This window comes from Stenella coeruleoalba (assembly GCF_951394435.1).
Source record: "Stenella coeruleoalba genome assembly, chromosome: 2".
NCBI lineage: Eukaryota > Metazoa > Chordata > Mammalia > Artiodactyla > Delphinidae > Stenella > Stenella coeruleoalba.
This window is the reverse complement of record NC_137147.1, coordinates 26,783,968-26,809,374: the sequence shown is the minus strand read 5'-3', so window position 1 is coordinate 26,809,374 and position 25,407 is coordinate 26,783,968. Positions and strand designations below refer to the sequence as shown.

The following is a 25,407-nucleotide window of genomic DNA, read 5'->3' as shown; positions in this document are numbered from 1 at the left end:
GGCCGAAATCTGTATTTCAGCTGCACACTCTGCGTACAGATTAAACAGAACCGCGTTGGTGGAGAATAATTAAGCCAAGGACCTTGTTTTTCACCTTCATGATGAAAGACAAATGACTTCCAAGGCTTTAATAGGATGATGACACTTGAAATGTTCTTCTGCTTTGGCCGGCTTGGGACTTTCAGAACAGCCCTCTTCATAAACATTCTTTGCAACAACTGCATTTTCATTTAATTGTAGACAGTCATTTTGCAGGAGCTCTTGTCTCTGCTTTTTGTGGTTGTTATTGGTGTTTTGTTTTTTTTTTGTTTTTGCCCTGGTGTAATCAAGGCATGCTACACTGCTTCTTGTTGTTGCTGTTGTTAAAGACCCAGTTTCAACTGTATGGTTAACTCTTTTTGAGAAGAAAATGGATTTTTCCCTGCCAGATATATTCTGCTTCTTACCAGTCTTTTGGGGGTGGGGAGAATCTTGTGGGGGCCACTATTTCTCTCCTTTTCTCATCTTTTTGAAGTGAGTGTCAATTGGGCAAGAAAATTGATTGATTGCCTAGTGGGAAACCAAACCTCCCTAAACCATAAATATGAAACGGGCCTGTAATAGACGTATTTCAACAAAAAAGAGCCATCATTCTTCAGATAGCTCTTGTCCACAGAAGGATATCCTGGCAGCCATTGTCCCTTTTCTCTTCAATGTTACGTTTCTGCCGGAGCCAAGGTGATTTTTCCTGTCTCCTCGCCTCCCCCTCACTTTTGCAGTAACAGTGTTTGCTCTCCGCTTAGCAGGGCGGTCCACAGATGGCTGCCACCCTGCCCAGCCGGCTTTTTCAGGCTTTGTTCCAAACACAATGCTGCCTTTTCTTAGCAGTGGAAATGGGCTGTTCTCCACTGCTTTCTGAGAGAATGGCCCTTTCCTACTCTGTGCATATAAACCAGGCCCAAACCTTGGGCAGCCTATTGTTTTATGGGTTCTCTTAATCCAGGAGGAGGATTTTCTGAGGACCACGGGCGTAAGGGTGGGGGTTGGGAAGGCCAAGGTCCAGAGTTGCTTCCTCTTGCTGAGATGTGAGCACTCAGGTCAGTTTGGATGGATCCCCCATGGCTCTAATGCAACCAGAGTGGGGGCAGGCTTTCAGTTTGTAAAGGAGGTGTTCCCTGCTTCTTTCCAGAAAGCAGTGGTGTTCTGGTTGGTCTCACTGCTGTCTGATCCAGAGACCTGGGCAGACTCACTCTCCTTCCCTGAACTAGAGTTCCCAGGCCTGTGGATGCAGCAGGAATCAAGGATCTCTAGGTCTTCTTAGTTCCAGAACCTCAGGATGGAGTTACTTTTCAGCCCTGCTGCTCCCCACGCTTTCCTGCAGAGGCCCAGCGCACCGAGCCATCGCTTCTCCACCTGCTCGTGCCCCCAGCTGGGAGAGCCGAGTGCATCGTCTTGGCAGGTGGAGCCATTGCCTCTGCCAGCTCTTGTTCAGAGCCTTCACCTGGTGGTTGGCTGGGCTGGAGCTTTGAGTGAACAGGGCGTCCAGATGTGTGGGTTTGTTCATAGGTGAAAGTGTTGGATTACAGCCTGGCATTGGGAGCAGTTGAAAAGGGCACTGGACTGGGAGTCAGGAGTCCTGGCTTCTTGTCCAGGTCACCAGCTCTGTGGATCGGGCCTCCCTTAAGCAAACATTTATTGAGTGCTACTGATGGCCATAAACTCTACAAGATGCTGGGCACACAGAAAGTCAACAAGACATGGACTTTGCCCTCATGGAACTCCCAGTTCAGTGGGGGCAGAAACTGAGGATAGTATATAGCACAGTAGAGGCCAGGATAAACTCAAGGTTCTATGAGAGCCCAGAGCAGAGGGACACCTCCCCAACTTGGAGGTGATGAGAATCAGGGAGGACTTCCTGTAGGAGGTGATGCTTGAGCTGAAGGTACAGCGTGAGAGTAAGCCAAGGGGACAACAGAGGCAAAGGCATGAGGCCAGGGCAGTGTGAGGTATAACAGAGGCTCCAGGTTGCAGGAACATGGCATGTAGGGTAGGAATAGATAGGAGGTGAGACCACGGCAGGTGGGGCCCAGTCACGGGGAGCCTTGCTGGGTACATTAGGAGCTTGGGCTTTATCCTGAGGGTATTGAGGAGGCCCCTGAAGGTCAATAACTGGATCATATTTGCATTTTAGAAAGTTCCCTCCAATGGCTGGGATAGAGGATCGTTGTGCAGGGTCAGGAGGCCTCCTAGGAGGTGTTGCAGGAGAGAGAGACAGAAGTGGAGAGACAGAGACAGAGACAGCAAGAAGAGAGAGAGCCTGGAAAGTGGCAGGGGAGATAGAGAGTGGGGAGCAAATCTGAGGAAGGTTTAGGATGTAGAATTGGATGGCCTGTCTGGTCAAAACTGGAGATAAGGAGAGGGACAGGTGAGGGGCGAGGCCTGAGTTTCTGCCTCCTTGAATGACTCGGCAGTGGTGCCAGGTGGGGTGGAGAATAGAGGTGAAGCCACCAATTGAGGATAAAGACTTTGAGGGGCTGAGGGACATCCGGATTGAATGTCCAGCTGGCAGTGGAGCTTTTGGTCTGAAAATAAAGATTTGTTTGGCATTTGAGAAGAGGTGGTGGCTGAAACCACACGAGTAGATGGAAATGGTGGTCCGGAGGCAGTATGTATAGAGGGTCCCGGGCAAGAGACAGGAAAGGAGAGTCAGAGAAGTAGGAGACCACACAAGGTCAGTGTTGAGCGTCCAGGGCGGAGAGAATTCCAGAAAGAGGGTGTGATGCACAGTCGGTGGAGCCAGGAGGCCCAGGGACTGACCCTCAGTGTCCCTTGGACTTTGTGAGGACCCAGGCCCTGCCCTCCAGCGTGAGCCTTGGAGCGAGCTCTCCCTCCCCTGGGCCTTGGTTTCATCATCTTGGCCTCAGTGTTGCCAAGAGTCCTCTTCCCACACGGTCCTCCCTCTCCCCTCAGTAAAGCCAGTGCTGCACTCGTGACCCCTGAGGGTCACACGAATGAAACCCCAGGGAGTCAGAGCTGGCTGGGGTTTGGGGAGCTCTTGGTCCGGCCCAGTGTTGGAAGGCAGTGTGTTGTATGGGAACCGAATCCCTGTTTTTCCCCAGCTTGGTGGCCTTGGGCAGACACTTTGCCTTGGTTCCTCACCTGTAAAATGAGGCCCCTAGCACCCACCCCGTAGAAGTGTTTGAAGGTTAGGGGAAGTGGGAGCCTTTGTGTTTATTAAAGATGCGCCACGGGACGGGAGGTGGGCTGATTGACCCAAGGTCAGAGAGAGGGGGCAGCGCGGTGACTGGAACCGGGTGTCTGGTGACCAACCCCGCCGGGGTCTGTCTCTGGCCAGGGATCATACATTAGTAGCCCACGGCCGGGGCAGCCCACAGATGTGTTTTGCTTGGCTCCTGCAGCGTTCTTTTCAAAATGGAATTCGTTGCCAACCTTAAAAATGGGGAGATTTTACCCACAAGCTCACATTTTCAGCTAGACTTGAAAACTTGGAGGATTTGGCCACACTGAGCCCTCTCTGCCCTGGGGCGAGTGGGGGGTGTCCCCTCTGGGGGCCAGACCCTCATCCAGCCGTCCTCCCTCAGTAACCTTGACCTGCTTGGCTCCTGGGGGTGGCTTGAGTTTGCAACGCCAGCCCTTTGACTGACCGTTTGTCCTGAATTTTCTTACAGCCTGGCCCACTGTTTACTAAAACTGTCCGGTATTTCATAGCTGAGGTCCATACCTTGGCCGTTCGGAGTGAGAGGGCCTGGCTGGAGAAGATGGGACAGAGAGGAGGGTGGAGTCTCCGACGGCTCAGCCCCAGGAGAGATACTGGGGAGAGGGCCTGTGCCATGCGGGCTGCAGGGGGTCAGCAAGGGTGCTGGACAAGGGCCCCTGGCATTTCCTCATTCCTCCCTGCAGGGGTGGCAGGAGGCAGAGGGGACTGTGGGCCCAGCCTGGCCGGCCTGGCCGAGGTCTTGCCCCTGGACTGGCCCGCTTTGTTGATGTCTGAAGGGTAGGGTGGTGGAGGCAGGGGGTGGGGAGGTTCTGCAGCCCCTGGCTCCGGGCAGCCGTGCTTATGTGGGAGAATGTCTGGTATGTTTGGTATCTGGGTGTTTACTTCCCAGGGTGCTCCTGGGTCCCTGGTGTTGAAATGTGGCTCCTCCATGCAGGGGGGAGGGCCCTCAGTGGGCGTGGCCAGGGCTAGATTTGGAGGCAGCAGGGCAGTCACTCCAGGCCTGCCCACTGACAGCTCGCGTGCCCTGAAGCACCTCCACTCTGCACCCGCCCCCCCACCCCCAGGTCTCCTTTTATGCCAGATTCTGCCTGTGCGGGAGGCTGGGTGGGCCCCGGGCAGCCCTGGCCTCACCTGGGAAGCCAGGCAGGGAAGCTGGCGTTTTCAGAGCCCTTCCTGGGTCCCCGGCTCTGGGCTGGAACTTAGTCCCCATGACGACCCTGTGCAAGTGCCTTCCTTGTACAAGTGAGGGACGGAGGCTCAGAGAGGCGGAGTGACTTGCCCAGGAGCACACAGCAGAGCTGCTGAGGGCGACCCAGGCCTCTTAGACCCCAAAGTTCATGCTGAGGACCCTGCTGCCCTGAGTCTCAGATAAGCCTACTTCTCTCTGCCCGTGAGACAGTTCTTGGTCTGAATGAGCCTCTCAGACCTTCACTGCTCTGCTTAGTGCCGGGGGTTTGGTTTGGTTTTCTCCCCGCTCTCTATTTCTGCTTGTCACCTGCTCTATTGCTCTGTTCTCTATTGCTTTGTCCATGTGAGAGTTTCTGTATTTGCAGCGCCTGGGGTTAAAAAGTGTCATTGCTCTTTCTCATCCTGTCTTTTTGTGGGTCTCGCAAGATACATATTTGGAAATGCTTATGAAATGTCAGAATTCAGAATCACATCTGGGTGACTGTTGCCACCGTGTGAGAGCCACGTGGCTGGCAGACGGGGCCTGAGAAACATGACCAGGGTGAGGGGAGGCCCCCCTCCTGCTTTCAGCGTTACACATTTAATGTTAACTGTGCAAAAACTATTTTTTGTTTAAACATACCCAGGTAGGAAAAAACAAAATGGTCATCGTGCTCAGAGTCAGACGCTTCTGCTGCTGCTTTAGGGTCCCATCATCAGGGTGGAGCTGAAAGGGTGGGGGCTTGTTACCTAGGCCACCTGCCCTTCCAAGAGCAGAAGACGCTCAGGCCCTGGGGCCAAAAGGCCTGGATTCAAAGCTGTCACTGACCTTCTGGACAGCCTTGATATCTTTAGTTTCCTCATCTGTGAAAGTGAGGAAGATAATAGGCCTGTCCTGATTGGTTTACTGAGGCCATTTAACCCCCTGGGAGCCCTGATACCCGAGATTTTCTACCTGCTGAGGTGACCCGCCTCTGTTTGTTCAAGGGCTCTTCTGCATCCAGGTTCTGCCACCTTCCCAGCTGTTCTAGAAACATTGCTCCTGGGTAGGCCTTCTCCCCTGGATTACTGGGGACCACCTTCTGCATCACCTGACTTCACAGGGGTGGGACCCTGGTGTCCCAGGCATCTTTCAGTGGCAAGAGGCAGAAGCCTTCTCCAGCTCCCTTCAGGCCAAAGGAGGCATTTCCAGGGTAGGTTCAGGTGTACCCATCACAGACCCCACAGAGATGAAGCATAGTCAGGCCTCTCCGGGGTGGAATCAGAAGGACCAAGAGAGCTTCTGTCTATCTCTCTGTCTGTACCATCGGCCTGTGGCCATATCCCTGTGTTTCTCTCTCTGTGTCTGCCTTGTTCCCTCTGTCTCTCTCCACCCACCTTTGTCTCTCTGTGTTCCTCTGTCTCTCCTCTCTGTCTCTGTCTTTACCTTTCTCTCTCTGGAGCTCCCTCCATCTCTCGGGGTCTAGACAGGGTGAGGCAAGCCAGATGCCCAGGGCATGGCATTTAAGGAGGCACCCACCCTCAGGTGCTGACCCTGCCCTGGCACAAGCCCCAGAGTGAGTGCCTCCTGAAATGGGTGCCCTGGCTACCTCGCTCACCACGCCCTACCCCTCTCTCTGTCACCTGTTCCCTCTTTGTCCGACTCCCTCCTATAGCTGAGCGTTGGTTTCTCTCTTACCGCGTGGTCTCTGCTCACCTCCACACATCAGCAGCCTGATCTTTCTGCTTCTCCGGGTTGAAATTGGTTGTCTAGCCTGTATGCCTCCCAGTCCAGCAGTTCAGTTTCAAATTTCTAGTTGGTGAATACAGCCCAGCTCGGGTCACCCGCTCACACCTCATCCAGTCACCTGGGCCAGGGGCTTGGGAACAGGCTGTCTGAGGAGGGACTGCTCAACAGGAGGGCACCCTTGGCCGCGGATCCCCACGTCTGTCCCTCCCATGTGAAGGGTGGTGCAGGGGCCCCCCTCACTGCCAGAACACAGACAGCTTTGTCCTTGGGCCTTCCTGGGAATTGGGGATAAACAGAGCCAGGATCCAGTTTGAGAAGAGGGAATGATATGCTTACTCCACCCCTGCCCCCATCTCATGGTTTTTAAATGTCTTGAGCCCCAAGCTGCCTCTTCCTCAGACATGCTGGATCTTCCCGCTGTATCTGCAGAAAAAGTCATATCTCCCATTTGGGGTTCCGGTTTTAGATGTCTGAGCTGTGGGTGGTGAAAACACTCTGCTGTCTCTCACCCACGCGGGACCAAATGCTTCAGAGAATCCGGGGAGCAGCAAGGAGAAGGCAGCAGCCTCAACTCCAGGGATGAGCAAAGGCCTGGGGGAGGGCTGCGCCGGTCCAGGCAGCTCCAGTCAGAGGACGCAGACCATGCAGGCCCAGCGAAAGGAGCCAGAGTGAGCCCGTGGGGATGGAGAAGGCCAAGGGCACTGCCCAACCTCTGTCTTATTTCCAGCAGGACCTCGGCATCCGTTTTCTGTGTGCCCTGCGGGAGGCTCTTAAATAGCAGAAGGAGGATTTGGGGGAGAGGCAGCACAGTTTCAAAGGGGAAAGTGTGACGATGGGGTTTTGGGGCCATTTCTTGCTTTATTGGGAGATATTAGCCAAGGCATGGGTACAGGAAAGGCCCAGGGATGGACGTGGAAGCCAGTGGTGCTGTGGTGCTGGGGGCTTTAGGCTTAAGTGCACAGCCTGGATCCTTCCAGGGCCTGCTTGGGATTTGTGCACCCCACGCACCACAGCCATCGGTGGCCTGCACCCTGAATTTTTTTTTTTTTTTTCTTATTTGGCTGCGTTGGGTCTTCGTTGCTGCGCTCAGGCTTTCTCTAGTTGTGGTGAGCGGGGGCTACTCTTCCTTGCGGTGCGCGGGCTTCTCATCACAGTGGCTTCTCTTTGTTGCGGAGCACAGGCTCTAGGTGCGCGGGCTTCAGTAGTTGTGGCACACGGGCTCCGTAGTTGTGGCTCGTGGGCCCTAGAGCGCAGGCTCAGTAGTTGTGGCGCACGGGCTTAGTTGCTCCGCGGCATGTGGGATCTTCCCGGACCAGGGCTGGAACCCGTGTCCCCTGCATTGGCAGGTGGGTTCTTAAACACTGTGCCACCAGGGAAGTCCCTGCACCCTGAATCTTGACACCCATCTTTGACCAATGTGCTTCTGGGGATGGCAGCACCCAATCCCCAAGATTTGCTGGCCTCCTGCAGACGGAGAGAAGAGGCCATCCCTGGCAGAGACAGCTCCTTATAAGCACTGGAGAAAAGGTTATGCAGATGCAAATGTAGGCAATAAATCACTTTTATAATTATAGAATCCAAGCCTGTGGCGTGTTTCTCTTGAATTTTTTATTCCATTCATTCATTTGACTAACATTTGCTGTGCCCCTACTCAGTGCCATGTTCTATGCCAGGTGCTGGGGATACCCAGGTCCCCCATTCTCCAGATTAGCAGGGAAGGCCGCTACTACATAAGCAGAGAATTACCAAGGGGTATGACAGAGACTCTTACAGCGGGGAACTCAAAGTGCTGTAGCAGCATAGAAAAAGCAGTTAATTCTATCTGGGGAGTCAAAGGAGCCTTCCTGGAGGAGGTGGCATTTGCTCTTGAGGGTTGTAAGAGTTTACAAATAGGAAAGGAAGGTCATCTCAGGAGGGCCTGGCTGGCTTGGAGAAGGGTGAGACGTTTGGAGTCGAGAGGAATGGCAGGAGGAATTGATGTGGCTGCGGAGGCAGGGTGGAGCAGCCCCCCATCTAGGTGTCATCCTGGCCCAGTTGTTCTCTTAAACTTCCAGCGTTGAGCCTCTTCGCGTCTGCTGCTAGCGCAGCTTCCGTTGGCTTCCAGCTTTATGTAGGATGAGGCCCTGCGCAGGGGTGGGGTGGGGAGGTGGAGGACAGAGGTTGTGTCTCCTAGGAAACGGCGGCTCTGCCAGAACCCCAGAACCCTGTGAGCCTGGCAGGGCCCAGGTTGCACACATCACCTTGGCAGTTTGTGGGCAAACCCTCTCGGCCGAGGGGAGATTGCACTGCCAGCCACTTCCTCCAGTTCCTTCCCTCTGCCTGTCGTCACGGTTACCTCGGCCTTGTTGGGGGTGAGGTAGAGGTTGGGTGGAATCAACTTTGTCCGGGTTTCTATTTCCCCAGATGCGGGTCAGCCAGAGGAGCTGTCACTTCTGGTTCTGTTTCAAAGGAGGCCAAGGGGCTGGGAGGTGCTTGGGTGCGGCCGTGTTGACAAGGCGCCTCTCCAGCCGGCCTCCCAGGCAGGGCGGGAGAGGGTCAGGGAGAAGCTCCAAGGTGGTGGAGAAGGAGAAGGGGCTGCCCTGCCAGGGCCTGTGCTGAGGGCCGTGGGTGCTGTCTCCAGCCCAGGCCCTCGGTCTTGAGCTCCTAGAGCATGCCGGGAGTGTAGGCAGAGAGGCTGTTTATTTTCCTGGCCTGAAGCCCTTTCGGCTGAGACCTTATTCCAGGCCTCAGGCTGCCAGAAGCACCCGCAACTGGCTCCAGAAGTGAGAGAGTTGGCAACCCAACCCTTCTCCAGCGGCCTCGGACTCTAGGCCGTTCCCAGACCGGCTGGTCCTGTGTATCCTCCAGATTCTCCTGGTGGCTAATGGACAGTGAGAGACATCACGTCAAAGTGATCCTAATGGGCTGGGGCTGTGGTCAAGAGCAGGAAGGCTGAAGTCAGAGAAATCTTGAGTTGGAAGCCTGACTCTACCGTTTCCTCACTGTAGCGCTGGTGAGCCTCAGTCTCACCATCTGTGACATGGGGCAGTCACAGTCCCTTCCTCATCAGACTGTAAGGTTTACATGACCTGTGTTTAAAGCCCTTAGCAAAGTAGGCAACAAATGGCAGCTCTTGTTATTATTATTAATGAAACAACAATAACTGCAGCTTTGAAAGTCTGTGTTGGTGGGCAGCGAGCCTTCTCCTTCCCATTCTACGGGCCCTGTTTCATGCGTGGTAAATTTCCTAGTGTGTCTCTGGGAGAAGCAAGCCTGGAGACTCCAAAGGCCCCTCTGTCTGTGTCCCAAGCAGGGCACTTTAAGGAGCCCATGGGATCCTGGGATGCAAGTGGATGTCCTGGGGGAAGAACATGCAGAGGCAGAGAGAAGGATGAACCCAGGTGAGGGGGCTGGGGAGAGTTTTCCATCACCAGGAGATAGATCTGAGGGTTTGGAAGGACCGAGAGAGAGGACAGAATACCTCCCTCAGGGAGGTGACAGTGGGGGCAGAAGGTGAAATCAACACTCGTGCCCAAGGTGTTTTGCAAGTGCCAGGGAGCCACTGACCTGGCAAATAATGCCCAGAGGGCTTGGGCCAGGCAAGAGAACAGACTGCCACCGCCCATGGGGTGTCACTCTGTGTGAGGAGAGCGCCAGGCTCTGGGCCTCCTGAACGCTGGCAGAACCCCGGTGGCCCTGCCCTCCTGGGGCACTGACTGCTCCCAGGGATGCCCACCTACTCCGAGAGCACCCTCGGGCCGGCTGGGAAACGCTGCCATCCCACCCGCCAAGAGGCCAGCGGGCCGGCAGTGCGGCTCACTCACGGCGAGGTATGGGTTCGGTTGTCCATCTGCCGGTCTGAGCGTAAGGAGGGAAGCTGTACGCCAGGCTTGCCTCAATGTCTCATCCGTGGCTCTTTGCCCTCACAGCTAGACGAGGAAGAAGAGCGAAGGAAAAGGCGTCGGGAGAAGAACAAAGTCGCGGCCGCCCGATGCCGGAACAAGAAGAAGGAACGGACGGAATTTCTGCAGCGGGTGAGCAGGGCAGTGGCCAGGGGGGACCCCGGCCTTGTCCTTTAGTGGCTAGTGTGCTTATAGACCAGGAGATGCCATCGAATGCCTGCAGAATCAATGTGTACTCGCTGGCATCTGCCCAACCGGCCTCGACCCCTCTGCCTTCCCTGCCTTCTCTCCGATGCCCCCTCCCTGAGCCAAGACGCCCAGGGGCAGCCAGCAGCCGTTCTGCCCACCCAGATCCCTGGACCGCCATAGAAGGTGGGAGGAGCCAAGTTCCCCGCCTCTAACTGAGGTCAGACCCGGGATGCTAATGGACCCAGAGGGCCCAGGACCGGCACTACCCATGCCGGTGCGCTGAGGGCTGCCAGAGTTGTCTGGCGCGGGTGCAGATGAAGTCAGTGAGAACTCCCTGCACGTGGGCAGTGGGCGTAGCGATGGGGCAGAGAAAAGTTCCTCCCTCACGTGCAGGAGGCTCTTCTGGCTCTGCCTCCCATCTGCCTGGCCTCAGCCCCACCGAAGCTGACCCCCGAGCTCTCGGCTGTTGCCTCTGGGACCAGAGGTCAGCTCTGCGTGCCAAGGCCAGTGGAGGGCCGCCTTGCCTCATGGCCCTCGGAGCACATCCCTGCCCTTTCATTTGGAATGTGCCAAATGGGCCTTCCCTGCTCCTGAAAAACGGTAGATGGCTGTGAAGGGACATGACCAGAAAGCTAATTAGTCCAAGCCGGTGGTCTCCAGCCTCCCCACCCCCAATCCCTTGTTGATTTCTAAATAACAATAGTAACACCATAGAATAATAACATCACAGGTCAGGCTCCCTTCTACAGCGTGCAACCGCTAACACTAGTTGCTAACGTGTAAAGTGGGGCCCTGTGCAAAGCGCAGTGTACATATGAGCTCATTTTACTGGCATAATAACTGTATGAGGTAGGGGGCTGCATTATTCTCTGTCTGCACACGGGGACACTAAGGAAGGCACGGGGAGTTAAGTAACTTGCCCGGGTCCCTCAGCAACTAAGCAGTAGAACTGAGATTCGACCTGAGGCTAACTTCAGAGCGTCCATCCTCAGCACTCTGCCCTGCTGGCTCTCATTCATTCATTCGTGGGTTTGTTCATTCCTTTGTTCATTCATTCTTTTGCTCGTTCGTTGATTTGTGGACAAGTAGTTTTAAGCATGTACTGAGTGCCCAGCCCTGTGCTAGGTGGGCTGGGGACACACAGGAAGGACCAGTCGTGGTCCCTCCTGTGGGATCTGGAGAGACAAGGCCGGGCTGGACTGGGTTTTCTCTGATACTGGGGATCTGTGGGTCTCTTCTCATGCTTGCAACAAGCAGAGAGCAAATCTGAGATCATGGGTGTCAACACCGTGGGGCAGTGTGTACACCTCCGGCTGTGAGCATCTAGGGCAGGGGAAAGGTCAGTGGAGGCGGAGTTAGACTCCTGGAGCTGGGAGCCCCTTGGAAGAGATGGTGGACCAACACCAGGCGGGAAGTTTTCAAGAAAATTCTAAGACATGGGTCTCACATAGGCCTTTAACATAGATGGAGTGTCACACCCCTCATTTCTAGCCCTGAGTGCCTGTGGAGTTGGGCGAGGCACAGCAGGGAACAGAGAATCTCACATCCCATCCCCGCCTTCAAGGGCCTGTCAGCCAGCCAGCAGGCAAGAAGGGCCAAGTGAACGCACACCAGTAACACACTAGTGCAGCGAATGGTCAGCGCCAAGTGAGCGGGACGAGCTGCTCCGCACATTCCAGTAACACCGGCTGAGCACCTACTGTGTGCCAGGCATTTCCCGTATCTCGTTTAATCTTACAACATTCCACTGAGCTAGACATTGATGATCCCCGTTTTAGACACGGACCCGTAGCGCAGAGGGTCAGGTTACTTGCCTGCGGTCACACTGCTAGTGTGCGGTGGAGCCGGGACTCACCCAGCTGTTCGCTGACCCATCTGTCCATCCTTAGCACTTGAGTGAGTGCCCGCCACACAGTGGGCCCTCAGGCCATGGCTGCAGTGGGGTGGCAGGCAGGCGACAGGGATGGGATATGTGCTGAGCGTTAGGTTGGGCAAGCGCGGCGGGCTGTGAGCACAGACGGAGGGGCCCTGTCTGAGTCTAGGCTGCGGAAAGACTGCTGATTGAGACATAAGACAGGAGCGGGAGGCAACGCGTGGAAGGACAGGGCTGGAGGGGTCAGTCACCACCAAAGCCAAAGCAAAGGCCAGAGGCAAGAGGTGTTGTTTAAGGATGTGGTGAAGGGAGTGAAAAAAATACCAGTGTAGCTGGAGTGTACAGCCCATGGAGAGAATAGGGCCCCAGAGCCTTCACCTGTCGGGCAATCCCTGTGCTGGGCTGTCTGGGGCGGTCCCGGTTGGTGCCTGCCGGCCGGGCCTGATTATTAATGGTACATTCTTTCACTCTCTCACGTGTCCCTGTTAGGACGATGAAGTGTGTTGGTCATGGAGAGCCATGGGAGGGTTTCAGGAGGAGAGAGATACACCCTGTCGCTGTGGCTGCAGCGTGGGGCACGGAATGGGGAGCTGAGAGTAGAGTGGGAAGACCGGTTATGTGGCGATGGTGCTATCCTGGCGAGAGGAGCAGGCAGCGGCGGACCAAGAGAAGTGCAGGCCTCGAGGATGGAGGTTTCGGGAAGTCTGTCGGGGCTCAAGTCCAGCCCCCCTCATCCCCACGCCCACCTCCTCCTCCCCTCTGGCCTTGGAAGCAGAGGCCGGGTGTGAGGTTTAGGGCGTGAAGGCAGATGGCTGTGTGCACAGTCAGTACCCAAAGACATGGGGGATTCTCTTGTAATTAAGTAATTAGTTCGTTTATTTATTTAACATCTTTATTGGAGTATAACTGCCTTCCAATGTTGTATTAGTTTCTGCTGTACAACAAAGTGAATCAGCTATACGTATACATATATCCCCATATCCCCTCCCCCTTGCCTCTCCCTCCCACCCTCCCTATCCCACCCCTCTAGGTGGACACAAAGCATGGAGCTGATCTCCCTGTGCTATGCGGCTGCTTCCCACTAGCTATCTATTTTACGTTTGGTAGTGTATATATGTCCATGCCACTCTCTCACTTCGTCACAGCTTACCCTTCCCCCTCCCCATATCCTCAAGTCCATTCTCTAGTAGGTCTGTGTCTTTATTCCCATCTTACCCCTAGGTTCTTCATGACCTTTTTTTTTTTTTCTTAGATTCCATATAAATGTGTTAGCATACGGTATTTGTTTTTCTCTTTCTGACTTACTTCACTCTGTATGACCGACTCTAGGTCCATCTACCTCACTACAAATAACTCAGTTTCGTTTCTTTTTATGGCTGAGTAATATTCCATTGTATATATGTGCCACATCTTCTTTATCCATTCATCTGTTGATGGACACTTAGGTTGCTTCCATGTCCTGGCTATTGTAAATAGAGCTGCAATGAACATAGTGGTACATGACTCTTTTTGGATTACGGTTTTCTCAGGGTATATGCCCAATAGTGGGATTGCTGGGTCGTATGGTAGTTCTATTTTTAGTTTTTTAAGGAACCTCCGTACCGTTCTGCATAGTGGCTGTATCAATTTACATTCCCACCAACAGTGCAAGAGGGTTCCCTTTTCTCCACACCCTCTCCAGCATTTATTGTTTGTAGCTTTTTTCTGTGTGTGTGGTACGCGGGCCTCTCACTGTTGCGGCCTCTCCCGCTGCGGAGCACAGGTTCTGGACGCGCAGACTCAGCGGCCATGGCTCACGGGCCCAGCCGCTCCGCGGCATGTGGGATCTTCCCGGACCGGGGCACGAATCCGTGTCCCCTGCATCGGCAGGCGGACTCTCAACCACTGTGCCACCAGGGAAGCCCTGTTTGTAGCTTTTTTGATGATGGCCGTTCTGACTGGTGTGAGGTGATACCTCGCTGTAGATTTGATTTGCGTTTCTGTGATTTATTTTTAACACGTCACATATTTACAAGGCTCGGAGGTACAAAGGTATATGTATGTGTATGTGTGCACGCGCGCGCACACACACACACACACACACACACACACACACATACACATACACACATAGACGTATAATGTAAAAAGTTACCCTCCCATCCTTGGCCCCTGGACACTCAGAGCCACCCTGGGAGATTCCTGTAGCCTCTCAGAGTTCACCTGCCAGGACCAGCCACATCCCTGAAGGAGGCAGGCCTTTGTGGGGGTCAGATCCACGCCCTGCAGGCCCCAGGCCACCTCCGCTGCCTGCATTCGGGAGCAGCAGCCCCTTGGCTCCCCACAGCTGTACAGCCGGCCTCTGTAACCCCGCTGTGCCCGACACAGCTCCCTGGGTGTGGGCATCAGTGACACAGTCTCACACCCTCACAGCTTTCCTTGCTCTTCATAGCCACTCTCTCCCTGATGGTCACGGTGACTCTGGAGGAGGCAAGGCAGCCCCATTCCACTGAGTGGCATCTGAGGTTCGGAGGGATGAGAGTTGCTCAGCGTCACACAGTGGCCGAGTCAGGACCGGAGCCCAGAGCTTCCTCTGTGGCCCAGCACTCTATTCAGGTGCCCAGGCTCCAGGACTTAGGAATCTTGTTCACAGCAGTGTAGCTGGCCAGTGGCAGAGTCAAGATTTTAACTCAGACAGGGCTTTTGGGCTCAGGAGTCTGCACCAGGCTTTTTTTTTTTTTTTTTTTTTTTTTTAACAGAAAGAGTTGGGAAGTGGAGCCCTATTTTAAGTGCATTAGGGTAACTTTTTAAAATAATAGAGTCAGAGAATCTTAATGCTTAAAGTTCCCTGGGCCAATTATTATATTTTAAGGGGGAAAATGAGGTCCGGAGAAGGGAAGTGACTAGTCCAAGGGCACACAGAAGGATGCCCAGCCCCTCACCCTGTGGGGTTTTTTTTTTAATTAATTAATTTTCATTTTCGGCTGCTTTGGGTCCTCGTTGCTGCACGCAGACTTTCTCTAGTTGCGGTGAGTGGTGGCTACTCTTCGTTGCTGTGCACGGGCTTCTCATTGCGGTGGCTTCTCTTGTTGTGGAGCACGGGCTCTAGGCGCGCGGGCTTCAGTAGTTTTGGCACGTGGGCTCAGTAGTCGTGGCTCACAGGCTCTAGAGCACAGACTCAGCAGTTGTGGCGCACGGGCTTAGTTGCTCCGTGGCATGTGGGATCTTCCCAGACCAGGGATCAAACCCGTGTCCCCTGCATTGGCAGGTGGATTCTTAACCACTGCGCCACCAGGGAAGCCCCGTCACCCTGTGTTTTTTCTGCTCCTTTCACTGACCACCGTGGAGGAGACATTAACCTCCTTCACTTGCATTAATTCCATTCTGAAACGACAAATGGTTTCATTTTCTCTAGGGCAGTAAATATCTACCAGAGGCAAAACGATAAACAAAAATGCAAGAAGGGTTATTCATTTCATACTTAAGGTGCGAAGATCCTAGCCCACGTTCCTGAGTTTATTAGGAAAACAGATCAGGCAATTGCTGTTCTAAGACCACAAACCACTTCTACAATCATGGTTAAAAAAAAATTCCTCTGAGCTCAACGTATACTTACACATTAAATAAATACATAGCACCAACTAATAAAACAGAAGAAAATAAAATGAAAAAGCAGTTAGTTACAGTCTGATAGCCAGACTGTCAGGGGTCAGGATAGTCTATGAGGTACCCATACATTTTCAAACCAGCAAAACATCATGCCATTCCTATGATACACGCACAGGGAAGCAAGTCGCCACATACCCACTGGGTCTTTTTGTGCGATACAGGTGTTCACGTGTAAGATGGGTTTGACGTGCAGTCTTTTCAAGGACAAGGATGTATATGCAGGGCTGCTGGACCCTGCCCCTTGCATGTCCATTGTAACTTCCGTCCACTGTGCAACCCAACTCGTTCCTTGCCCTCCCCACTGCTCTCCAGAGCAACTCCCACCTCCCTGCTTCCTTGGATACCCCCCAGCCCAGGCTCAAGGGCAGCTCTCCTCCCAGCTGCCCATTCTGCAAATGCAGGCAGTCTCCAAGACCTGCCAAGTTTTCTTGGAAACGGCCTCCTCCTCTGCTTCTCCTCCTTCTTGTCTTCATATTCCCTTGCTCATGGCTTAACGTAAAAATTCCTTAAGCCTCCCTAACCCTTCAGTTTACAAAATGCTTTTCCCATGTGCAGTCATTTAATCCCCAGGATCATCATCTTTTTACCGACAAGATAACTGAGGCTCAGGGAAGTTAGGAAACTTACTCTTGACTCTGATTCCAAACCCACCAGCTTTTCTGGTTCTGGCTATAAATCCACCTTCCCAGCTTTGTACCCTACTATATCCTAAAGTGACCTATGGTCACAATGGAGGATTTTTATCTCCTAAACACATCTTAAGCTTTCCCCTGTCTGCGTCCTTGTTCACTCAGGGCTTGCTTCTTGAAATGCCCCCCACTCCTACCGACTTTCTCTGTTCAACCAGCGTCAACCTATTTTTCAAACCCAAGGTCAGACTCGGCCATTTAGCCCACTCTCTCATGGTCTTCTAGACCCTGGATGGCTGAGGGACACATGATAAGCTCTGCCCTGCTCTAGAAATCCTTCTTCCCCTTAGAGGGGAAGCTGCACAAGATCTGTGTAGGGGCTCATGGGCCTCTGGACCCCCTAGAGCATTCACTGTACACAGCAGGTTCTCGGCACACGCTTGTGGGTGGGTGGATTGAACCGAAACTCCTGGAGGCAAGAGGCTCAGAGGCTTAGAAGTTGGAGCTAAAACCCTGACTGGGGGGAACCGCACGGTCAGAGACATTCCCAAGGTCACCAGGTTGTAGACCCAGTGGGCAGGCAGCTAAGATGGGCACCTACCTGCCCCAGACTCATGGTTTCACGTGGGGTCTCTCCTGGCCCTCAGCGATGCTCTTCTCTCGGAATTTGGAGAACCATGGACCAGGCCGGCCTCCCTGTCGCGCTTTATCTGGCTGAATCCAAAACCACCCTAGCTGGCTTTTAATATTTTCCCCTGAGCACTTTTTCCTTCTTTGAGGCTGTTCTCCCTCAGCGTCTGGTCATGAGGACTGTATATCTCAGCAGTTCTGAGTCCCCAGCACTGGGCTGCCTCTGCAGACATGAGCAAAAGGAACAACTCAGTCAGCCTGGCTGGTGTGGGGAAGACAGCAGTCCTGGGGCCCTGGAGAGCCCCGAGGGAGGCTGCCCGGCCGGGCCCCCAGGCGGGGCCACTCAGCCCATCGCAACCACAGCCCACACTCGGTCTGATGCAGGTTGCCCGGCCTTGGCACTGTGGACATTTTGGATTGATAGTTCTTGTTGTGGGGTCCTGTGCATTGAAGGATATCTAGGATCATCCCTGATCCCTACCCACTGGATTCCAAGGGCGCCCACCCTCCCCAGTTGTGACAACAAAAATGTCTCCAGATATTGTCAAATGTCTCCTGGGAGGCAAAAATTGCTTCTAGTTGAGAATCACTGGTCAACCTTTGCTGGCCCTTGAGTAAATTCCAACCTCCAAACTGGTCATAAGTTTTTAGACAGAGTCCAAGAAATACCATTCCGGTGCCTCTGTATTTTCCTGTGTTGACCCCCAGAGCCTTGAATTGGTACGCCCATCACCTGTTATCATGAACAGGTAAACCCCCCTAAATCAAATCAATGTTGCTTCCTTGCCCTGGAGCCTCTCCAGCTGAGCTGGAAGTTCTCTGGAAATCTCACCTGAGGTCTATTTAAAGCCACATTTTGGATCCAGAAGGATGACTATTGATTGCCTCCCAGTGGGCAGAGGTTCTAGATATCAGGGGATAAGGAAGAGGCTGTTTAAATCATTATAGACTAATAACCAGGAAGCACATGTTTTAGGAGGAATTACGTGACCACACTGGGCCTGTGGACCCTACAGGCCAGTATATCCCCAACATACATTTATCATACATAAAGCACCTTGCCATTGCACTGCCATCGTGGGCCACCTTTAACCCCTCCGTGGACCCTCCATGCATCTGTTCTGGATACGCTTGGCCTCCATTCCTGTCCCACCCTTTGTTTCTTGTGCAAAGGCCCTGAGGCAGGAGAGTATTTGGCGTATTTGAGCAACAGCAAGGAAGCCACTGTGGCTGGAGTGGATTGAGTGGGGAAGAGAGGTGGGACATGAGCCAGGCTGGCCCCAGGATATAACCTGGGTTCATCCCACTAGCAACACAGGCCAGTGTCACAGGTGTGACAGGCACGGCCTAAAGAAAGTCAGTTACCCCGGGGGACTCAATAGCAGATTCTGTGCTTCCTCTAGTGGGAACCTGGCAGACAGAAAACAGGCAAACGCCAGCCTGCTGTGCCCTGTGCCTACCCAGAGGGAGAGTCTCTTCCCGGAGCTGGTTCCCAGTGAGAGCCTAAAGCCACGTGTCTGTTTTGCATGCAGGAATCCGAGCGGCTGGAACTCATGAACGCAGAGCTAAAGACCCAGATTGAGGAGCTAAAGCAGGAGCGACAGCAGCTCATTCTGATGCTGAACCGGCATCGCCCCACCTGTATCGTTCGGACGGACAGCGTCAAGACGCCCGAGTCGGAAGGCAACCCGCTGCTTGAGCAGCTAGAGAAGAAGTGACCGTGGGCTTGGGAGGAGGAGGAAGAGGAGGAAGAGGAGGAAGAGGAGGAGGAGGCCACCAGAGGGCCCTTCCTTGGTGCATGAAAAACTTTACAGCAAGGCTCAGCACAGCCAGTAATTAGTGGGGCTTTTTTGTGAAACTCAGATCAGCCGCATAAGGGGAAGAGCAGGCTGACGAAACCCAGAAGGACCAAGCGCTGAGACCAAAGTAGACTTGAGGGTGGGGCTGTCCTGCTGGGGCCCAGCTCAAACGAGGCAGGACAGAGGCACCCAGGCCGGAGAGACGCCCAGCCAGGCAGCCTTGGGCACTTCTCCGGCCTCTCCGCCAGGCCACCTACCCCAGGGACCTCCGAGCAGCCAGGAAAAGCCATGAGTTACAACCAAACACGGCTGAGGATGGAGCTGAGTAACACTGCCATCTGCCTGCCCCAGCCCTGACCCCTGACCCTGATGCGAGGCTGGAGAGGGCCGTGATGCGGGGCCCGGTGCGGCCTTGCTGGGGAGTAGCAGCCGGGTGCACCCTCGCCGGCCCTGCTGGAGTTTGCTGCGGGCACGAGGCGCGGGCGCCCTTCCAAAGCACATACTCACTGAATGTTTACAGACTGGCTGTCCTGGCAGGGCTTTCAACTGCACATGTTTTTTATCTTTCTTTTTTTTTTTTTTTAATATTTTTTACAAAAAAAAAGATTTTATACAAGCAATATATATATGGATTTCTATAATCACTCGATGTGATACAGTATAAATATGTTATGGTTTGTCTGTTACGAACAGATATCCAGCAGTTATGGCCGTTGTGTGTAACTCCTAAGTACTGTAGTCTCTGGGTGTTTCGGGGTGTCCGGGGAGGGGGTGGGGTGCGTTTCCATCCTGGTAAACCCTTCATAGTACTCAGTCCTGTATTGCTCAGTAAATGTTACTCTTACTTACCCAGCCGCCTCTTGTGGTGTCTGCCTGGGGAATGGGGTGCAAGGCACACCTGGTGACCTCCCGGTGTGCGGTGTCGGAGAATGTTTGGAGCATCTGCTGTGGGCCCTTGGTTTTCACAACAGCCCTCCCAGGTAAGTATTTACATGCCCATTTTATAGACGAGGAAGTCGAGGCTCAGAGAAGTTAAATCTGCAGTACTTCCTTTGCTCGTTCACTCAACAAATGTTTCCTGAGTGCCAGCTGGGTATGTGCCAGGTACGCTACAAGGGGCTGGGTAGTCCCTGGGGAATAAAACAAACCTAGGCCCTGCGCTTATGGAGCTGACGGTCATGAGCTAAATCCTGTGTGTGCTCCACACACTGTCTCTGTTCATCTTCACAATGGCCTTATCAGGGAGCAGCCGTTGTCCCCATTTGTAGATGAGGAATTCTAGGCCCAGGGAGTTTAAATTTGCCTTGTTGAGGACTTACTGGGTGACCAGCATATATAGTCTCATTCACTTCTCTCAACAGCACAAAATAGGCATCATTACCTCCATTTTAAAAATAACTGAGGCTCAGAGAGGGTAAGTGGCTCATCCAAGATCACCCAGCTCGTGAGGAGCAGAGCTGACGTTTGAACTCTGCTTCCAAAGGCCCATGACTTTCTCCACCTGTGGCCAGCTGACTGTGTGATTGTCCCCGTGGTGGAATGTCTCACCTGATTAGAACAGGAGGCCTATGAGGCCATGGTCACAGATCTAGTTTCTGGGAGGGCTGGGTAGAGTTCCAGGCTGTGCCACGGTCATGGAGTGAACCAGTGATGTGAGCAAATGGTGTGAATGGATACTACCTGCCCCCCCACCACCAAGAACAAGAACAGCTCAGTGCCATAGGCAAGAGCTGCCAGTTACGTGGCACGTGATGGTTCACAGGGCACTTCCATGCAATTACTCATCTGATGTTCCAGCTCTATGAGGCAGGTGGGATAGGTGTTTTAGTCCCATTGTACTGCTGTGCAAACTGAGGCTTACGAAGATTAACGCTCACCCAGCTGTAAACAGGCAGACCCAGGAGCTGAGCCCTACTGTCCTACCTTAGACTTGTGTGTTCTCTCTTCTCCATTACTGGGGCTGGATAACTAGTTGCTGATGGTGAGGCTTCACGTCAAGGACAGCAGTGAGCTTGGGTTACTTCTCAGATCTTGAACGATTCCTTCTGGGATGGACAGGAACCAAGAACAGGTCATTAATACACCTTTGGTTCCTTACTGCCTTATCTCAGGTCCCCTCTACCCAACATGCTCGGTGCGCCACGCCCAGCCCTCACCCTCCGAGCCCTGCCTTGGAAGCAATGCCTGGTCAGCTCACTGGCAGCTGTGGTGGCACACGGCGAACCCTCAGGCTGTAATCCTTTGACATTTACCAAGCCTTGAGAAAAGTGAAGATGGGGACTTACAGGCCCCTCATGTGATCTGGTGGACGTTCCTGCAGGACCACCGCCTGCCCTTGGCTGTGGTTCCTCTGGTCCTGTGCTGGGTGCCGCGAACCTGTACCTCCAGGACAGAGCCCTCCTTCGCCTCCGAGGACGGGCTGTCTCCCAGAATCAGTGGCATGTGCTATGCTGTGGCCCACCTTTCCTCATCAGGACCACAGCTCCCTGCTGTGGGAAGCCAGAAGTCCGTCAGTCACAGTCTGCCTCCTAAGGGCTAATGTTCACATGTTTTCTGTGTGCCTGACAGGTTAGATGCGCTACTGCAGCCAGTCCGTACTACGACCTTGCTGGGAGGTAGATGCCATCATTCCCATGTTACAGATGAGAAAACCGAGGCACAGAGGCGAAGTAACTTGCCCAAATCACAGTCCTTTGAGTGACGGAGTCAGGATGTTCTTACAGTCTGACTCCAGGTGTAAAAAGCTGGCCTGGGCCTCACCCTGGGGGAAATGCTGTGTTTGTGGTGTGACCTCAGTTACTGGGAGAACTTGTGTGCAGAGGGCCAGGAGAGATGGCACAGGTTGAGCATTCCCAACTCTCAGACACCCATCTCCAAGTGTACGTACAGAAGACATAACTTTAAAGGCAAGTAGGTTCAAGATCCAGTCTTCTACTGACCAGCTATGAGCCTCACTTATCTGTACAGTAGGAACAGTAATCCAATCCCTTATCTGTACAGTAGGAACAGTAATCCAACAACCCCCTTATGGGGTTGTTGTCAAGGTCAAACATGGAATGCATGTGAAAGTGTCTGGTGAAATACGAAGCTCCACACAGTGGTGATTATCTGTTAGCGGGGATGGTTGTTATTTACCACATAGTACTGATTACTTGAATATCTTTTATTCTCTAAAAGTCGCTGCAGAGTTACTGTTCTGGCCACGTATCTGGTTCCTGTGGCGATGGGTGCCGGGGATCCAAGACTCCTGGGTTCTTTCGGCTCCTGAACGGCCACAGCCAGCTGCGTTGGGCTCATCATCCTCTCCCTGGGCTTCCTTGTGCCCTCCTGCCAGGTGGTCCTAGATGAGACTTGTGCCACATCTCCCCAGGGTTGCTGTGAGAATCAACTGGGCAACCCGAGAAGGACGAGACCCATTAGCTGTCAGAGAGGCAGCAACTAGTATGTATTGGTCAGGATTCAGGTTAAAGGGAACTTACCTACACGGCCGGTGGGAAATTGGTGTGACTACTGTGTAAAGCGGTTTGGCGATAACCGGTGACACTCAAGCTACACACACCTTTGACCTAGCAATTTCCCTCCTAAAGATACACCTTTAGGAGGGACCCTGGCATAGGGGCACAAGGAAAAGTACAAGCACGTTTACTGAATGTTCGTCTGTAATAAAGATAAGTGGCAAACAGCCTAAATACCTATGAACAGAAGAGCAGGTAAACAAATTGTGTTTTCATAAAATCGAGTATTACTCAACAGTTATAAGGAATGAATTAGAGGTACAGGTATCAATGTGGGTGAACCTCAGAAACTGTTGAGGATGGGGAGCCAGCTGCAGAAGCATGTATGCGGTACACCGTTTATACAGTGTTTCCAAACATGGACTTTATTGTTTATGGGTACACACAGATCTGGGTAATAGAGGTACAAAAGCATGCACAGGAATGCTGTCAACATCAAAATAAGGAATAGGGAGGCTTCCCTGGTGGCGCAGTGGTTGAGAGTCCACCTGCCGATGCAGGGGACACGGGTTCGTGCCCCGGTCTGGGAAGATCCCACGTGCCGCAGAGCGGCTGGGCCCGTGAGCCATGGCCGCTGAGCCTGCGCGTCCGGAGCCTGTGCTCCGCCACGGGAGAGGCCACAACAGTGACAGGCCCGCGGACCGCAAAAAAAAAAGAAAAGAAAAGAAAAGAAAAAAGAAGTAATAGGGAATTACTCCTGGGGGGTGGGGAGGAAGGGGTTTGGGGATGGTATCTGCAAGGCTAAAGAGGACACTGGGTTTCAACTGTACGTGTAACATTTCATTTATTTTTAAAAATTTGAATCAAATGTCGAATAATCTTAGAATTTGTCAGGGGTGAGGGATACGCACACAGACGCGGGTTATCTTCTTCATGCTTCTCTGTATGCTTGGTATATTTCCTAATAAAAAGAACAAGCCACAAACACCACAAATAGAAGGTTTTGTTTTTCCATTCTTTCCTTGGCAAACTCAGAAAATAAAACAAAATCTGAAATTACAATAGAGTTGCAGCATACGTTCTTTGAATTTATGCAAATTTAATTGCATGCCTTGAGGGAGAGAAAGATGATTCAAAACATGTGGTTTGTTTAGCTGGCCCTTCCAGTTAATAAGCCGAGTGCCCGGTGGTGAGGGGACCCCGGGGTGAGGGCACCTTGGGGAGTGTTTATCTGTACCACTTCAGCGGGTCCTGGTCCCTGCCCTCTACATAATGAGCCATGCAAGTTATGTTCAAGGTTAATTCCGACTCTACCTTTTCTTGTTACGTCCTGAATATTCAACCCAATCCCTGTGTAAAATGCAACTCCACCACACCTTTAAGTGCAGCTTTAAAGCAAAGGGGGAACCTTTTAAAGACCCAGGTGTCACAGGTGTATCGGATTCCTGTTGCCACTATAACAAAGTACCACAGATTGAATGGCTTAAAACAACACAAATTTTAATATCTTAGCGTTCTGGAGGTCAGAAGTCCAAAATGGGTCTCACTGGGTTAAAATCAAGGTGCCAGCAGGTTGCGTTCCTTTTTGCAGGCTCTGGGGGAGAATCTGTTTTCTGGCCTTTTCCGGTTTATGGAGGCTGCCCACATTCCTTGGGCTCATGGCCCCTTCCAACTTCAAAGCCAGCACTGGCTGCTTGTGTCTTTCTCCTGTTGATCACTCTGACACTAACTCTTCTGCCCTACATCCTTTAAGGACCCTTGTGTTATATTGGCCCCACCTGAATAATGCTGGATAATCTTATTTTAAGGTCAACTGATTAGCAACTTTAATTCCACCTGCAACCTTAATTCCCCCTTGCCACGTGACATAACATAGTCACAGTTTCCATCTTTGGAAGGCCATTATTCTGCCTACCACAGTAGGAATTTACGAGTTGGAGAATCTTTTCTTTTCTTTTTTTTTTTTTTAATTTATTTAGGCTGCGCCAGGTCTTAGTCGCGACATGCGGAATCCTCGTTGCGGCATGCGGGATCTTTTTAGTTGCAGCGTGTGGACTCCCAGTTGTGGCATGCGTGTGGGATCTAGTTCCCACACCAGGGATTAAACCCGGGCTCCCTGCATTGGGAGCATGGAGTCTTACCTATTGGACCACCAGGGAAGTCCCAAGAGTTGGAGATTCTTAACGGCAGCCCTCCTCACTCCCTGGCAAGATAGACTGTTTTCCAAGTAAGTGCCTTAAGGATGGAGTCTCTATACAGACATGCCCAGTGCTTGGCACTTAGTGGATGGTCAACACGCACAACACACGATGAACACAGACGCCACACACAAATCCACAGATATACTCAGACATGTGACACAGTATAGGCAGAGGCAAACACAGTTACATACACAACACACAGGTATATAGACACACATTTATTCATATAAGGTGTGACTAAGTATAAAGCCATGAGATTGATGCCAATCTTATTCCTTTATATTACATTTCTGTAACCTTGAAATGAGCTTGTTCTCCATACTGGCAAATTGTCTTTCTTTGGTAAGAGCTAAATTATGGTTAATGATCAGGTTAATTAATCCAGGCATACTATTTTGGCTTAAAAACTAAATACAGTAAGAGACTGAGTTTCTCATTTAGGTCCTAAACTGGCTCTGTGGGTTATTCCTAAAGAAATGACTCCGAGCGCTTTGGAACAACTTCAGTGAAGTTATACTTAAGCATCAGCTTCTGCTGTTCGGAAGGACAGTACTCACCTGGGTGGACTGTACCGGGTACCCGTGGTGCCCCATGTTAAGTCCTCTGACCCCAGCTCTATCACGTGACCAGTTCTGAGCAGGTGTGAGCAACCTCCCACCTCTGTCCCGGGGACATCCATGACTACCCCCTTGGCACCTACACATATGCAACTTGGAAATTCGGGGGAATCAATGCCCATAGGGTCCCCTTTGACTAATTGGGGGGAAGAATCAACGGATAGATGCTTTCCCCTTTCATCCTCCAGGTGGAGAATTCTGAGGCATGTTTCCTAGGTTCCTCAAAAGGTCTTGCAGGATTAAGCAAGACCTGCAGAAGTGACCGATAGAGGTACCCAATTCAATAACACACCTTGTATTGGTTTCCTCTCTTTCTCTGTTTCACTCCTCTCACTCCCACATAAACTACCTGAGCACAAGCATTTGTCTCAG

The 25,407-nt window shown here is 52.5% G+C and overlaps 1 protein-coding gene across 3 annotated transcripts in view; it reads left to right on the top strand.

The window, feature by feature from the left end:
- JDP2 (Jun dimerization protein 2) overlaps positions 1-19,523 on the top strand; it is a 41,744-nt gene extending 22,221 nt beyond the window's left edge. For all 3 annotated transcript variants that reach the window (XM_079914015.1, XM_079914014.1, XM_079914016.1), the window contains exons 3-4: positions 10,022-10,126; positions 18,496-19,523. In XM_079914015.1, coding sequence (XP_079770141.1) covers positions 10,022-10,126; positions 18,496-18,681 — 291 coding nt within the window. In that variant the 3' untranslated portion in view covers positions 18,682-19,523. The remainder of the gene's footprint in view (positions 1-10,021; positions 10,127-18,495) is intronic.
- The last annotated feature ends 5,884 nt before the right edge of the window (positions 19,524-25,407 follow it).